Source organism: Schistocerca americana, chromosome 2 (genome assembly GCF_021461395.2).
Source record: "Schistocerca americana isolate TAMUIC-IGC-003095 chromosome 2, iqSchAmer2.1, whole genome shotgun sequence".
Taxonomy (NCBI): Eukaryota; Metazoa; Arthropoda; class Insecta; order Orthoptera; family Acrididae; genus Schistocerca; species Schistocerca americana.
In genome coordinates, this window is record NC_060120.1 from 522,994,979 (window position 1) to 523,009,977 (window position 14,999).

At 41.1% G+C, this 14,999-nt stretch overlaps 1 protein-coding gene across 1 annotated transcript; it reads right to left on the reverse strand.

Moving 5' to 3' along the window:
- Positions 1 to 3,279: 3,279 nt before the first annotated feature.
- Positions 3,280 to 12,431, reverse strand: LOC124595410. Its single transcript, XM_047134140.1, has 3 exons — positions 12,368 to 12,431; positions 9,510 to 9,734; positions 3,280 to 3,679 (listed from the first exon to the last, which is right to left on the reverse strand). The coding sequence occupies exons 1-3, from the start codon at positions 12,393 to 12,395 to the stop codon at positions 3,618 to 3,620; spliced, it is 315 nt and encodes a 104-aa protein (XP_046990096.1). The 5' UTR covers positions 12,396 to 12,431; the 3' UTR covers positions 3,280 to 3,617.
- Between the last annotated feature and the right edge of the window lie 2,568 nt (positions 12,432 to 14,999).

The window sequence follows — 14,999 nt, forward strand, 5'->3', positions numbered from 1 at the left end:
GGAGTAATCCGCTGAATTACAGGCCCATGTCACTAACGTCGATTTGCGGTAGGGTTTTGGAACATTACAAATTACATAGAAGAAAACGATTTGTTGACACATAGCCAGAAAACATCGTTCTTGTGAAACACAACTAGCTCGTTATAGTCGTGAAGTAATGATTGCTATCGAAAGGGGATGTAAAATTGATTCCATATTTTTAGATTTCCGGAAGGCTTTCAACACCGTTCCTCACAAGCGTCTTCTAACCAAACAGCGTGCCTATGAAATATCGCCTCAGTTGTGCGACTGGATTCGTGATTTCCTGTCAGAAAGATCGCATTTTGTAGTAATAGACGGAAAGTCATCGAGTAAAACAGAAGTAATATCCGGTGTTCCCCAAGGAATTGTTTGAGGCCCTCAATTGTTCCTGACCTATATTAACGACATGAGAGACAATCTGAGTAGCCCTATGAGATTGTTTTCAGACGATGGTGTCATATACCGTCTTGTAAAGTCATCAGATGACCAAATCGAATGACAAAATGATTGAGATATCTGTATGCAGCGAATGGAGGCAATTGACACTGAATAAAGAAAAGTGTGAAGTTATTCACATGAGTACTAAATAATTCGAGTATGCGATAAGTCACACAAATCTGAAGGTTAATAATTCAACTAAATACTTAGTTACTACAATTACAAATAACCTAAATTGGAATAATCTCATAGACAATGTTGTGGGTAGAGCAAACCAAAGACTGTGATTCATTGGCAGAACATTTAGAGGGTGTAGTAGGTCAACTATGCTTACACCACGCTTGTCCGCCCTATTCTGGAGTATTGGTGTGCGGTGTGGGATCCGCATCAGGTGGGACTGACGAATGACATCGAAAAAGTACAAAGAATGGCACCTCGTTTTGTACTATCGCGAAATAGGGGAGATAGTGTCACAGACATAATACGTGAAATGTATTGGCAATCATTGAAACAAAGGCGTTTTTCGTTGCGACGGGATCTTCTCATGAAATTTCAATGACCAGTTTTCCACTCCGATTCCAAAAACGTTCTGTTGGCAGCCACCTACATAGGGAGAAATGATCATCACGATAAAATAAGAGAAATCAGGTCTGGCACACAAAAATTTAAGCGCTCGTTTTCCCCTCGCATCATTCGACAGTGGAACGGCAGAGAGACAGCTTGCAGGTGGTTCATTGAACCCTCGGCCAAGCGCTTTATTGTGAATAGCAGAGTAATCACGTAGATGTAGATGTACGTTACTGATAAAAACGTGATGTGTGAAGGCGTGCTCAAAGGTATGCCTACGAATTTTATATTGCGTGCAAAATACCAGTCGCAGTTTTACATATCGCGTATTAGTTGGTCGACTTTCACGTTTCTCTGGCGCAAGTTGCAGTCCTCTGCTGGTAGAGGTTACCTAAACACAGCGTGTAGAATGGTTGTGTGCAGCATAGCTATGTCGGTGAGTCAGAAGTGGCGTTTGGTAATCCCTCACAAAACTGAAAATACGAATTCGGAGAGTTCTTCCAAACATGGGGCACTCTTTTCTTAAACATGAGGATATCTGCAACAACCGTACACCTTGAGTTCAAATCATCGTTCATCCTCCATACAATCCCAGCTTGGCCACACCCGATTTTCATTTGGTTCCCGAACTTGAACACTTTTACGGATTTCACTTTGATAGTGACGAGGGAGTGCAGGCAGAGGTAACGTTGTGGCTGTTTTAACAAAGTCAGTCATTCTACAATGGCAGTATCAGGAAACTGGTGTCTCGTTGGTAGAAAGTTGTTCGTCGTTGTGGTGACTATGATAAGATATAAGTGTGTAGACACGGAGAATAAAGATGGAGAATGCTAATAAAGTTTAATTTATTTAAAAAGCTTTTAGATTTTTCACATGTATAATTCGTGGGCATTACTTTTTCGCACGCTTTGGTATTTATGTTTATGGTATTTATGTTGAGATGGCACACTATAACTTTTTTTTATAGCGATAATGCAAACTTGCGTCTTGGAGCGGTATTTCACAGATTACTTTGTAACCTTACAGTAAAACTGTTTTACTTTCCGCCTTGAACCGCCAGACAGAACAGCGAGAGAAGACACCTTGTATTTGAGCCGTGCGCGGCTCGTGTACGTGCCGTTTATTGCTTGACATCTTGTCTTTGCGGTTCTGCCGTCCCGTTTCTTATTCGATTTACTGGCCCTATTAAGTTGCTGGCTTGCCTGCCTGTGAGTGGCAGCAGCAGCGCTTATCGATCGAATGGTTTTAGTATTGTTCGAGTTGTTGTGGAAGTGTTTCATGGAACAGTGTGTAACTTGTGTTGTTTTGACTGAGCAGCAGTTTTAATGCTGTCTGCGTGCTGCATGCTGGTCAGTCAGTTGGGACGGAGCAGCGAGGAACTCCCCGGGGTGCAAGGCCAAGACGGGACTGCTGGCGGCATGCACGCACTGTCGGATCGTGAAGCGCTATCTGCGAGAGCGACCAAGTTCTTTGCCCACCGAACCTGGACGCTGAAATTGAGTGATCAGTTAACCTGTCACGAATCCTCAGCTATTGTGACATCTGTTTGTTGATTTGCGGGTCGTTGCTCCCTGGGCCACATATTATGTGTTGGAGTCAGCGAAATCTTGCAGCTGTCTTTCTGTATTGTGATTAATTATTAAATTGACTGTTACTTACCAGTGAAGTGCACTAGCGGTATTTTCTCTCCTGTGGCCATTAACGTCCCACTTACCTGTCCTGATCCTTAGCATACTTTTCCAGCAATGTGCCTTTCCTCATTGTGTTGATGCTGTCCGGCATGGCATGTAGTTCGACAGCCTTTTAAGTTGTTTGGTTCATATGTCTAGTTGTATTGTCTAGTTGTGATCTTTTGAAGCAAAGCGTAACTAAGTGGTTCTTAGAATAATAAAGTTGTGTGTTTGATTGAGCAACTCACAGTAACTGTTTATGGCCCCACCCACAATCATAGCCTTGTCCTGTGTACTCTCTGAGTACCTACCAACCAGGTTTCAGTACTCTGTGTTGCAAATATTTCACGCATTATACAGGAATGATAAGGCCAAGCCACTGTCTCAGTCGTAAGTCTCTACTGTAGGCACCGGGGTCCTCGATCCAGCGAATGTGTTAAGGTCGGAACTGGGTATTGGGATGGTACGAGGTTTGCATGAGTAGATGAACTGCATTTTGTATGTTTAATACACAGTTATAGTTCGCCAGTATTTGTGTGAAGCTACAGGTAAGGAAATGTATTCTATGATTGAAATATAACAGTTGACGACATGAAACCACAGTTTACTGTGTCAGATTACAACTATTACAAGGCCAACAGGAAGACAAAAAACAGGCAAAACCACGTTTTTAATACTAAATTTTGCAGTCAGTTCTAAATGTATAGCTGATCTATTGCCATCGGAAACTATCATAAAGGAGGTTTAGTTGATTCCACCGGTTTTTGTTGTTAGAAAAAGAGGTAAGTTCTGACGCTGTTGGAATTTCTGGTGTTCTCTGGAAATTGTAGATGTCCTCAGTCAGCAGTCCAGCCATCTGGTCTTCACTCAATCACAGGCTAGTTAGCTCCTGCAGGATGAGCCGACAGACTTGCAATGCTTCTAGTTCGTGGGACAGTCTGACAGGGTTGGTTTACATAGACTCTTTGGTTTCACCACGTAAACTACAACAAACAGAAGGAAATATGTTTTAATAGAGCTAGAAATCATTAATAGAATTATATGATATTTCATATTTACTATTGGTAACACAGTGATAAGGCAACGCATATCTTGTATGGCATGAAAAAGAAATACATTCCCATGCTTCTTGACAGAGCATAGGGGAACGATGCGGGAGACCTGCACCACCGTACTAGGCAAGGTCATAATGGAGGTGGCTTGCCGTTGCCTTCCTTCGAACGTAACAGGGATGAATGATAATTATGAAGACGACACAATAACCCCCAGTCATCTCAGGGCATGTGAAAATTCCTGACCCCTCCGGGAAGCGAGCCTGGTACCCTGTGCTCGGGAAACGAGAACCGCGAGACGACGAGCTGCGGATATACAAGGCGTGTTTTTTAAGTAAGTACCGTTTGAAATTAAAAAATGACGTGGTAATATATCTCAATAATTCTATTTTTACATGAAACCCTGTACCTTAATCTACTTTTATAAATAATTTCCGTCAATATTGAGGCCCTTGTCATAACGTTGTACCAGTTTTTGAATAACCTCCCCAGAGAGTCTGCCGCCTCACTTTTTAACCACTGCATCACCACTGTTTTGACTTCGTCAGGTCTTGAACACCGCCCAGGTGTTTCTTCAAGCACAGGAACAGATGGTAGTCACTGGGCACCAGAATATGGCTGTACAGGGGATGATCTAGACTTTCCCATCGAAAAGATGTGATGTTATCTTTGGTCTGATTCGCCACATGCGGACAGACATTGTCTTGCAGCAAAATGATACCGTTGCTGAACTTGCCACGTCTTTTGTTCTGAACTGAACGGCGCAGATTGTGGAATGTCTTACAGTTAGCTGCTGCACTGATTTTCGCATTATGGGGCAGAAATTCCACAAGAAATACTCCTTTTCTGTCCCAAAAACCTGTGCACATTATTTTCCAGGCATAAATTGTTTGCTTAAACTTCTTTTTTCTGGGTGAATCTGAATGCCGCCATTCCATGGACTGTTGCTTTGATTCTGGTGAGACTTAGGCCACCCAAATTTCATCACCCATAATAATTTGGCTTAAGAAATCATCACCATCGTTGTGGTACCGCTCAAGAAAAGTCAATGTACTGTCTAAACGTTTGGTTTTGTGTACATCTGTCAACATTTTCGGTACAAATGTGCGCGCAGTTTTCGGTAATTAAAGTGCTCGTTCACAATGGCATTAAAAACACTACAAGAAACATTAGGAACGTCATCCCGCAAGGTGGAAATCGTAAAGCGTCTGTTTTCTCTCACCTTATTGTCCACTTTCTGCACCAAACTTCCATTAACGACCAAAGGACGCCCACTCTGTTGTTCATCTTGCACATTTGTGCGGCCATCTTTAAATGTTCTCATTCACTTTCTTATCATTCCATCACTCATAAATTTTTCTCTGTAAACTCACAGATCTGAAGATGAATATCGATCGCATTTAGGCCTTAAGCAATAAGAAATCTTATAACACCCCATACTTCACAGTCAGCGGGACTGACGATTATCGGAGGCATCTTAAACACTCAGTACACAACGTAAACAAGGAAGAATCAGACTGTAATGGCGTCGGTGCATAGACAACAAATGTAGGTACGCAGTGCGCATGCGCAGCATGCCGACCGCAGCGCTGGGGCCGCGTTGTGGCAAAACGTTACTTATAAAACGGGCCTCGTACACTGCATGGATTCCATTTTCAGCGTTGTAGAAAGATTATGTTATGACCGCATAACATTGCGAATGTGGGAGATGCGAGACAGATGCACTACAGACAATGTCTTTTCCATATGTACCAGTGACAGGTCTTTGGGATCTCGTATTGATTTACCACCTCCCCAGAACAGTAAGTACCTAACTCGTTCACGCGTTTTGAACAGGCTTTCCTTCAATGGAGTGGGAAGTACCTTGTTTGCTCTGGACCCTAATATTTATGAAGACATGTGTTAATAGGCGGTGACTGTAGTTACGAGATGGTGGTGCAAGCCTCGTAACTGCTGCCAAGCGCCGTGTTAGCGGCTTCCTATCCTTACCGCAGCCTGAGACAGAATAGGAAACGCGTCGCCCTGTGCTCCGAGGAACGGTTATCCCACAGATTTTGTACGATTAGACTGCGTCATAGTCCCTCCTAGCTGTTATCATTGCCCGATAGTCATTAAAGGTCCCCTCCGTGTCCTTAGCGCAGTGACTATAGAAAGTTTCTTACGAAATAGGTCTCCGTCTCTCTAAATATATATGGTCATATTTATCAACGTCACTAACAACCGCTCATTTGAGCCCTATAAAACCCCCATCATCGTATTCCTCTCCGTGTCAACTTATGCACCGACTGATATTCGGTCCAGACGTGATGCGACATCAGCTGTTCAAATGGCTCTGAGCACTATGGGACTTAACATCTGAGGTTATCAGTCCCCTAGAACTTAGAACTACTTAAACCTAACTAACCTAAGGACATCACACACATCCATGCCCGAGGCAGGATTCGAACCTGCGACCATAGCGGTCTCGCAGTTCCAGACTGCACCGCCTAGAACCGCACGGCCACTCAGGCCGGCTACTGTAAGGTCAGCGCCACTTTCCGATGGCGGACACGGAAAGCCAAGTATTCAATAGTTTCTGTTGTAGAATGCTTTGACCCAAATGATTATGAAGCCAGATTGTTTATATTCTTACGACTGCTAGGGCTTTTAAGTACACAATGTCGAAGGAGACACACACAGGACTAATTTTTCTTCCTAAATTACGTCTACAGGTGACTCTGAAGTCCATTAGAAGGTTATACCTACATTCTTTTGCTTACACAAAACCGTTAAGTCGTGTTAACCACACGCTGAAGAAACAATTTCTGATTCAATGGAAATCTCATCTAGTACTTCGACTGCGCTATTTTCCACTCCTTCTAACTCGATATTTTGGTCTGACACAATTAATGTGCTGTTACCAAGTCCTGGTTTCAGACTTCACTGGCTCCCTAATACTCCCCCGAGGGCTTCTGCTATTTGTAAATGCCTCAGATTCTGGATAATTTTTGCAGTGCTTCTACGGTTGTTTAGTAATATGGTGCATCATCGTCTGTATTAATCACTTAGTACACTGGAGATCTCTGCTGCTGCTATTTCTGTGTGTTTGTGCATGAATTTAATCACAAGATGATCTATCGTACTAGGTGGCGTCCGGTACATTTGCTTAGCATTGTACAGTTCACCTAGTTACTCGTTTTGTACGTCAGTTGGTTGCTAAGTTTTGAACTTTTCCAATTTTGTATCCTCTTCCATTTAGTATAGACGTATAACGAGTATTACAAAATTGTTGAGGCTTTTTAGAGATGTTCATTCCTCTTCAATTGTACTGCCTATTGATCTATTCCTTACTGCGGTATCTATAGCCGTAGAGAACTTTAACCGTATCTCGTCATTCCTTAGTACTTCTTTGCGTATTTATTGAACTTCAGCCTACTCTTCATTACTACCATATTGTGATCTGAGTCTGTATCTGCCCCTGGGTACACCTTAGAATCCAATACCTCATTTCGGGATCTCTGTCTGACCATTATGTGGTCTAACTGAAATCTTGGCGAATCACTCGGCCTTTTCCAAGTATACCTCCTCCTCTTGTGATTCTTGAAGAGAGTATTCGCTATTACTCATACTAGCTGAAACTTGTTACAGAACTCAGTTAGTCTTTCTCCTCTCTCACTGCTTGTCCCAAGTCCATATTCTCCTGTAACCTTTTCTCCTACTCCTTCTCCTGCAACTGCATTCCAGTCCCCCATTACCATTAGATTTTCATCCCCCTTTACGTTCTCTATTACCCTAGCAATACCGTCATACACTTTCTCCTTCATCTTCAGCTTGCGACGTCGGTATGTATACCTGAACTATCGCTGTCGGTGCTGGTTTGCTCCTGATTCTGATAAGAACAACCCTGTCACTGAACTGTTCACAGTAACATACTCTGTGCCCTACCTTCTTGTTCATAACTAATCCCTGTCCCTTTGCACCATTTTCTTTTGCCTACACTCATCTGACCAGAAACCCTTGTCTCCTTTCCATTTCACTTAAATAACCCCTACTATATCTGAGTTGAGCATCTGCATTTCCATTTTCAGATTTTCTAGCTTCACTACCACGTTTAAGATCCTGACGTTACACGCCCCGACTCGTAGAACGCTATCCTTTCGTTGATTATTCAATCTTTTTCTCATGGTAACTTCCCGTTGCTAGTCCCATCCGAATGGTGGACTGTTCCGGAATCTTTTGCCAATGGAGAGATCATCATGACACTTCTTCAATTACAGGCCACATGTGACACATTATGTGTCTTAATGCAGTGATTTCCATTGTATTTTACATGCTCATGCCGTTGGTCATTGCTGATTCTTCCACCTTTATGGGCAGTTTCCCGCCCCTAGGACCAAAGAGTGTCCTGAACCTATATCTGCTCCTCCGCCTTCTTTGGCAAGGCCGTTGGCAGAATGATGGTGACTTCTTATGCTAGAAGAGAGGGGCCAACAAGGGTGATTGCTAATCAAAATTGAAGCAATGTCTGGATTCGAACGCGGGATCGAAGACTTCTTGATTAGAGATCAAAAATGCTACCGCTACACCACCCTTGACTCACAATGTGTAGCCACTTATACCACGTGAACATTGTCGAACTCGCTCTCCAAGGCCTGCTGTGGTGGAATGCTTCAATGCTCCTTCTACCCTCCTTAAATGGCAAAGCCTACGATGTTTTGTTGTAAGTTGCGTTATCGCCTTCTGTGTTTATTGTTGACACGTGTTACTGATATGTGTTGGAGTCGCCTAGACTGCGCCTCGTGAACTATGTACTTGTTTTCTTCAGCATGATGCCGTAAAGTTCAAAATGTGTTTCACGAATGTGTCATTTCAAACTTTTTAATTGTTAGTCGGTCTATGTCAGTGATATAGATCAAGAAATAAACTAAATAGACGACCATTTTACATTAGCCAGTGATCACAGTTATTTTATCGAACAAGAGTATCATTCAGAGGAAGAACTTCAGGAAAGTTGTGATGGGGATCTGTCTGTTTCTTCAATAAAATACTTAAAATGTCTGTTACAATCGAATGTGTTCTGAGTGGTGATAAAAATGTAGTTCCCAGCAATGTATATCAATTTGGTAGACTTACTTTATGCATCAATCGGTTGGAATTTTTATGCGCTAACCCTGGAATTTAGTTTTATTTGGAAATTTATTTGCTACAGAGATTGTATAATTTCCAGACTTTAATATGGTTCAAATGACGCTAAGCACTATAGACTTAACATCCGAAGTCATCAGTCCCCTAAACTCAGAACTACTTAAACCAACTAACCTAAGGACATCACACACATCCATGCCCAAGGCAGGATTCGAACCTGTGACCGTTGCTGCAGCGCAGTCAGGGACTGAAGCACCTAGAACCGTTCGGCCACAGCAGTCAGCTTAGAATGTAAAATTCAGTAGTCTCACAGTCTATTTATGTGTACTATTTAAACGAAGTACACACAAGTATGTGCTTTTGTTTGATAAATAGTAAAATGTTGCAAGGTTTGTTTAGTGCAATAAAATAAACTAGAAGCATTTAAACAACACATAAATAACTGTAAAAATAAATGTTATATAGCATAAAAATTTCAAATGATTTTTGCCTTAAATCTCGGTTTAAACCTAGGGGTCCCAGAGACCCCACCTCGTGGTATACGTTACAGAAAAGTCTTCTCGGGAGTTAAGGGTTGGCAGTCTGTGGTTATCTTGTCAATATTGCATAGAAAATCGTGTTAATTAAAGTAACGTACCCTTCGGTAGCAGGTTGTAGCAAGAATACAGCTTCAGTGAATTAGCATACAAGTAGAACTTGTTGTCTGCCTGGACACAAATGGTATCCTCGTCTTCTTCCGCATACGACGCTGCCACCAATGTTCTCACAGCCGGGTTGGTGGCGGACGGCTGTTCCTGACCCTGGCTGGCGGCAGTGGTCGCCTCCTCTGGTTGTCCTTGGACCACCGCAACTGCGACCAGTGCTGCAGAAAACAATGAACAGCTTGTAACTTTGTCCACTGCCTGTTAGTGCCACTTCACTATCTAGCACTCTGATACTACTGTCTGGTACTGTGACTCAGGCAGGTGCTGGCTTTACAATACCGAGATGCAGTGCAACTCTGCTGACTCGTGTCACAACTCTGCCACTTGATAATGTATCGTGCTGTGTTGACTGGTAGTCCCCTATGTACATTAAATATTAGGGAAACTGTAGCAGGAGAATACCGCACATTTGTGACATTTGCGTAGTATATTTTAAGACATACTGTACCACTACAAGAGACTGTTTTCGGTATCTAATTGCAAATATAACTCAACATATCGCTCTTAATGGAAAAAAAACGACAGTTGGAATGATAATTTCAAGTGTACAACAAGGAAGTGTATTATGAACAGCTTGTGAAAAACATTTACGTTGTACTTTTTTCCCTGCAACTGCCAACATAATGGAAACCTGTTGTCACTAACAGTGAATAGCGAACACCACGTCCTTTAGCGATGAATGCAGATCGAATGTAATAGGACCCGATGCCTCAGCTACTTCCTTTCATATGTTTATAACATTTTTTTTGTAACTGTATGTATTTATGAATATTGTCAGTAATTAGATTTTATCAAAATGTAATATGTGCCGGATGAATGCGTAAGAAATAATTATGCAGATCGTTGTAGTAAATACGCTGGCAGTGTCAAGAAAATTATGCTGAACTAACACAAGGAATATATTTCATAGAAAAATAACATCGTTGGCGCGATAACATGCACTCCTAGAAGATAGCTGAGATGAGGAGCGAAGCATCTGTGGTGTGGTACAGACGTATGTGTCGGCGCACAAATGCCAGACGGAGATTGTTATGGATGTTGAAAATTAAACAAGACTGCTCTGTGCATAAATTTTATTCAAGCTGCCAACTAATCAAGAAGAGCGTACTGTCGATAGTGAATTTCTTAATAAGGATTACATCGTACAACAAACAACGTATCGCAAAGTAAGATTCAGCCAGTATTTTCGTAGCTCTGTTATAGGCATGCAAGCGTAATAGTTGCTTTTTGGGAGACTGGTCAAAGAAAACTTGAAAAACCCAGCTCGTTAACCATCAACAGCGTACTACCCTCACACAATAACTTCCCCAGAAAGGCATGACTACAAGAAATAGTAAAAAGAAAACAGATTCATTTAAAGTTACAACTGATTTTCAATAAAATAATCATTTTAATAAAAAGCTGTAGCATCTGCAGTTACTGCACAACTACAGTATTGCAGACAAACAGTTCAAACTAGAAGTGATTTAAGTGTAACTCATATTTCAGTGATATAAGTATGCTGGCTATTTTACGATTTTATGTTGTGTTCTGTAAATGACATTACCTGCATACGTCTACGAAACGTTAGTATTGAAAAGTAATTGTTGGCATGAATGACAGTTTCTGCGGCATCGTTTTCAAAGTAACCGGTAAAGAATAATAGCCTTTTCTGATCAGATTAAATATATTTTCAAACAGACAGCACTATGATGAGTTACGTAATACAGTATATTTTCTATGGAGTGTTGCTTGTCGTTGCACAATTATAATTAACATTATTGCATGCCAGATTAAAGGCTTCAGTGTGCATGTTACACTTGTTTTCTACATCGAGGCTCGCGCAATGGGATTTTATCTATTTGCCGCATTATCTTTCTTGTCCAGTATTTGTGTGATTAGCTATTTACCAAATGTAACTTTTACCCGTTTTGGAGCTGGCGACCTTCCTATTCTGCAATCTGAAGTCATCCAGACAACATTGGCGTATCCAGTTACTGCTACCTACAGTAAAACTTTATTTATTTCCATTCTTTTACATTTATGTTATTGTTGCATACAGTCAACACTGGTATGGTAACGATTAGCTCGTAACTCTCTACACTTTATCAGCATTGATATTCGGAATAGATGCCTTGTTTCCATTTACTATGGGACAGTGATTACATGTGTCACATTACAATACGAAGATTATTTATGCTGCTATACAGCAACAAATTAATGTGGTCTCATTTGTTTACTCATTAGTTTATTGCATTCTGTGGATGATTCGAGATACCAAGCAGCTTAAATAGACTTTATGTGTTTCACAGTAGTGAAGATGAACAAGTTTTGTGTCCATCTATACCTATCTTGCGTTGTCCCTTTCGGTTTCCAAGCCTGTAAAATGTGTTATAGACTCTTTCCCGCTATTTTCGAGTTCACGTGGCACTACTAACCTTCCGTCTACTGCTCGCTACCAATCCTAGTTAGCTATTCATAGGTACATATGTGACGCTTAACATTGGTAATTGTTCGAGTCCTCTCAGAGGACTGAAATTGTTAGTATAGACAACACCAACACTTTTCGTCGAGAATCTACGCGCTGGCACTGCTCAAGATCGCAAACAAATGGAAAGTTTTTCGTAGAACCATGTTGATTAACAAAGCTGCTCCCCATTTCTATTACGTCACCAATTGTGGCAGTGAACAATTCTTCGCAGAGTGTAAAAATAGACTTTCAAGCTAACTACAACCTCAGAAATTATATAAAAAGAGGGCAAGAAAAAAAGTTAATCGTGAAGGAAAATTTATAAACTCTGCCAATACTTACCAGCAACAAACAACAGAGCAGCCTTCATTGTAGTCGCTAAGAAATACTACTGCTCTCTGTCTTACATTTTCATTTATATATGTTTAAACTACCGCTGACATCATCGAATGTTATCGTACCGTTCCCGTCCTCTCTTTCCGTTCCACGAACTGTAGCTGCAGCAACAAACAACAGATTGACTTTCCTTGTACTTGGAAACCTGTATTACTGTTAGCTCTGACACATTTATTATCAACGCTATTTCAGCAACCGTTGTCAAAAAGTCGGGTTATCATACAGCACCGTTCATTTTTTCCTCATTCGGTGTAATAGAGCCGAGGAAACGGAAAGACGTGTGTCCACGAATGTTACCGGCCACGACTCGCCATTACAGCTGAGCTGATATGTCACACACTTTTTAAGGGCAGTACTTGTTAAATATACAGTGAGAAGTGAAAGTGCTAGTAAAAAAGTAAGTTGCTACAAATAGACCATAACGCTTTTTTAAAATTAGTACAACGCGATTTAGGCACAGGCTCGAAAGGAAGATTCTTTTTCTATCAAAAAAACCTCTGAAAATCTAATAAAGCAGTACGGCTCAAATCTTGAAGCAAGGAGATGTAGACATGCCACTGATCATTTATACTAGTCACTGCGCAATCTAAACAGTTTTACTCTTTGATATATATATATATATATATATATATATATATATATATATATATATACATATATATCGCAATGGTTTCCTCGTCCCACTAGGTGAATACCGAGCTGGACCCCATTTGCCGGCCGGCCGGGAACCACAGTTGACGCTATAGTCTGGAACCATGCGACCACTAAGATCGCAGGTTCGAATCCTGCCTCGGGCATGGATGTGATGATGTCCTTAGGTTAGTTAGGTTTAATTAGTTCTAAGTTCTAGGCGACTGATAACCTCAGAAGTTAAGTCCCATAGTGCTCAGAGCCATTTGAACCATTTTTGAACCCACTTCCCGTCTGAGTTAACAGGACTAGCAGACATCTGAAAAACGTACGCACTATTTCATTCATTAATGTACCAGTATATCACATTTGCAGTGGCTTACCTCGCGCTTGTATCAATCTGTGATTTTAAGAAGAAAATCACTTACATATGTTGCCAAGTCATATGTATTCCGGAAATTTAATTACTTTGTGTTAATTACTTTTGGTGTTGCGATTATTCTCCGTCAGTGTATGTTAAAGACTAGTCCAATAATATAACGCTGTCTTGTATATATCAGAAGAGTGCGGATTTTGTTATTCGCTTATAATCAGGTCTCTCCCGCTCCGTTCATGGACGGAGCGTAGGCAGCTGATTGCACGTATGTATCTGTGCCAGCATTCATGAGCTTAATTTTATATTCGTAGTGTCTACGACGATACATAAAGAGATGAAAAATTTTCTCAGATTCTCTTCTAGCAGGGAGTTGGAATGACTAGATTTCCATGGAATATCTGGCGCCCTAGTCAATACATTTCCTAATGGATACTCATCCATGACGTTTAGGAATTCTGTCACAATTTATGCCACCTTTTCTTTTATGCAGTGTATTCGTTAGACGTCGTCTGGTAGGAAGACCTGTTTTGGATTAGGCAGGGTTGAGCAGTATTGTAGTATACACCATACGAGGTTTCTATAAGAAGTCAATAGTGTACATCGGACCAATCAATCAAAGTCCGTAACTTATCACACGTGTAAATGAGCCAGTGTGACAGATATGCTTCAAATTCATACAGATTCCACCACTAAGATATTTATCTTACATCAACGGCTCATGTTTTAAACCATAAAGTGTTTAGTCTAAAACTATGCTTTGTCAATTGCATCCCCAGGGGGTTTCACAACACTTTTGTGAATAAGTGGCTGGCAAATATGGGGGCCTGTGCCCTTGCAGTACTACCATCACCTCTGGGCAAGCTTCAGCGTCTGACATTGTGGCCAACGGCGGAGTGTTGTATGCCAGACACTAAGAAGACAGCTGTTTCAGCGCCTGGATTGCGAAAAAAGTACAAACCTTTATAACAGGCCGAATTTAATATCAGCTGGTAATGAACTCATGTAACCACACTATTGCAGTAAACACTTTCTTCAAAATAGATTTTGTGGCATTTTGACATATAATGAAGTAGACAAGACCACAATTGCTTACATAACTGGCAACAGCATTGCAACTAAAAAGATTGGTGACATGCTAGAGAACACTGAAGCGTTTCAGGTTTCTTTCAGTATCGTAAGGCAATCTTCATTTGACAGAAAGATATGAGTTTGTTTCCTGAATCTTCTCAAATGTTTCAGTTAGCATACTCGTTAGCGACACAAAGCCTTTAGAAATGCGGAAAATCTGGGCTCCCTGTCCAAGAGCCAGAAAAGACGCTTTCGCCCTCACCATGGTGCACTTACTGCACAGGTAAACATATAATCTGGAGGTGGGAATGATTGAGATAAAAAATCCTAAAATTTAACCTAACTTGTTCTGTGGCGAAGAATACGCTTAATACAACATTACCAGCCAACTTCATTCATTAGATCATCAATACGGACAAATGCTTCAAATCAAACAAAGAGGTGTCATCCTGCCACCAACACCTATCTGTACAAATACAAAGGTCATGTTGCATCTGTTAAAAA

Coding starts and splice junctions, on each gene's coding strand:
- LOC124595410 (XM_047134140.1), bottom strand. CDS start 12,395: ATGAAGGCTGCTCTGTTGTTTGTTGCTG. Junction 9,735..12,367: donor TGCTCTGTTGTTTGTTGCTG/GTAAGTATTGGC, acceptor TGTTTTCTGCAG/CACTGGTCGCAGTTGCGGTG. Junction 3,680..9,509: donor CTACAACCTGCTACCGAAGG/GTACGTTACTTT, acceptor TGTTTGTTGTAG/TTTACGTGGTGAAACCAAAG.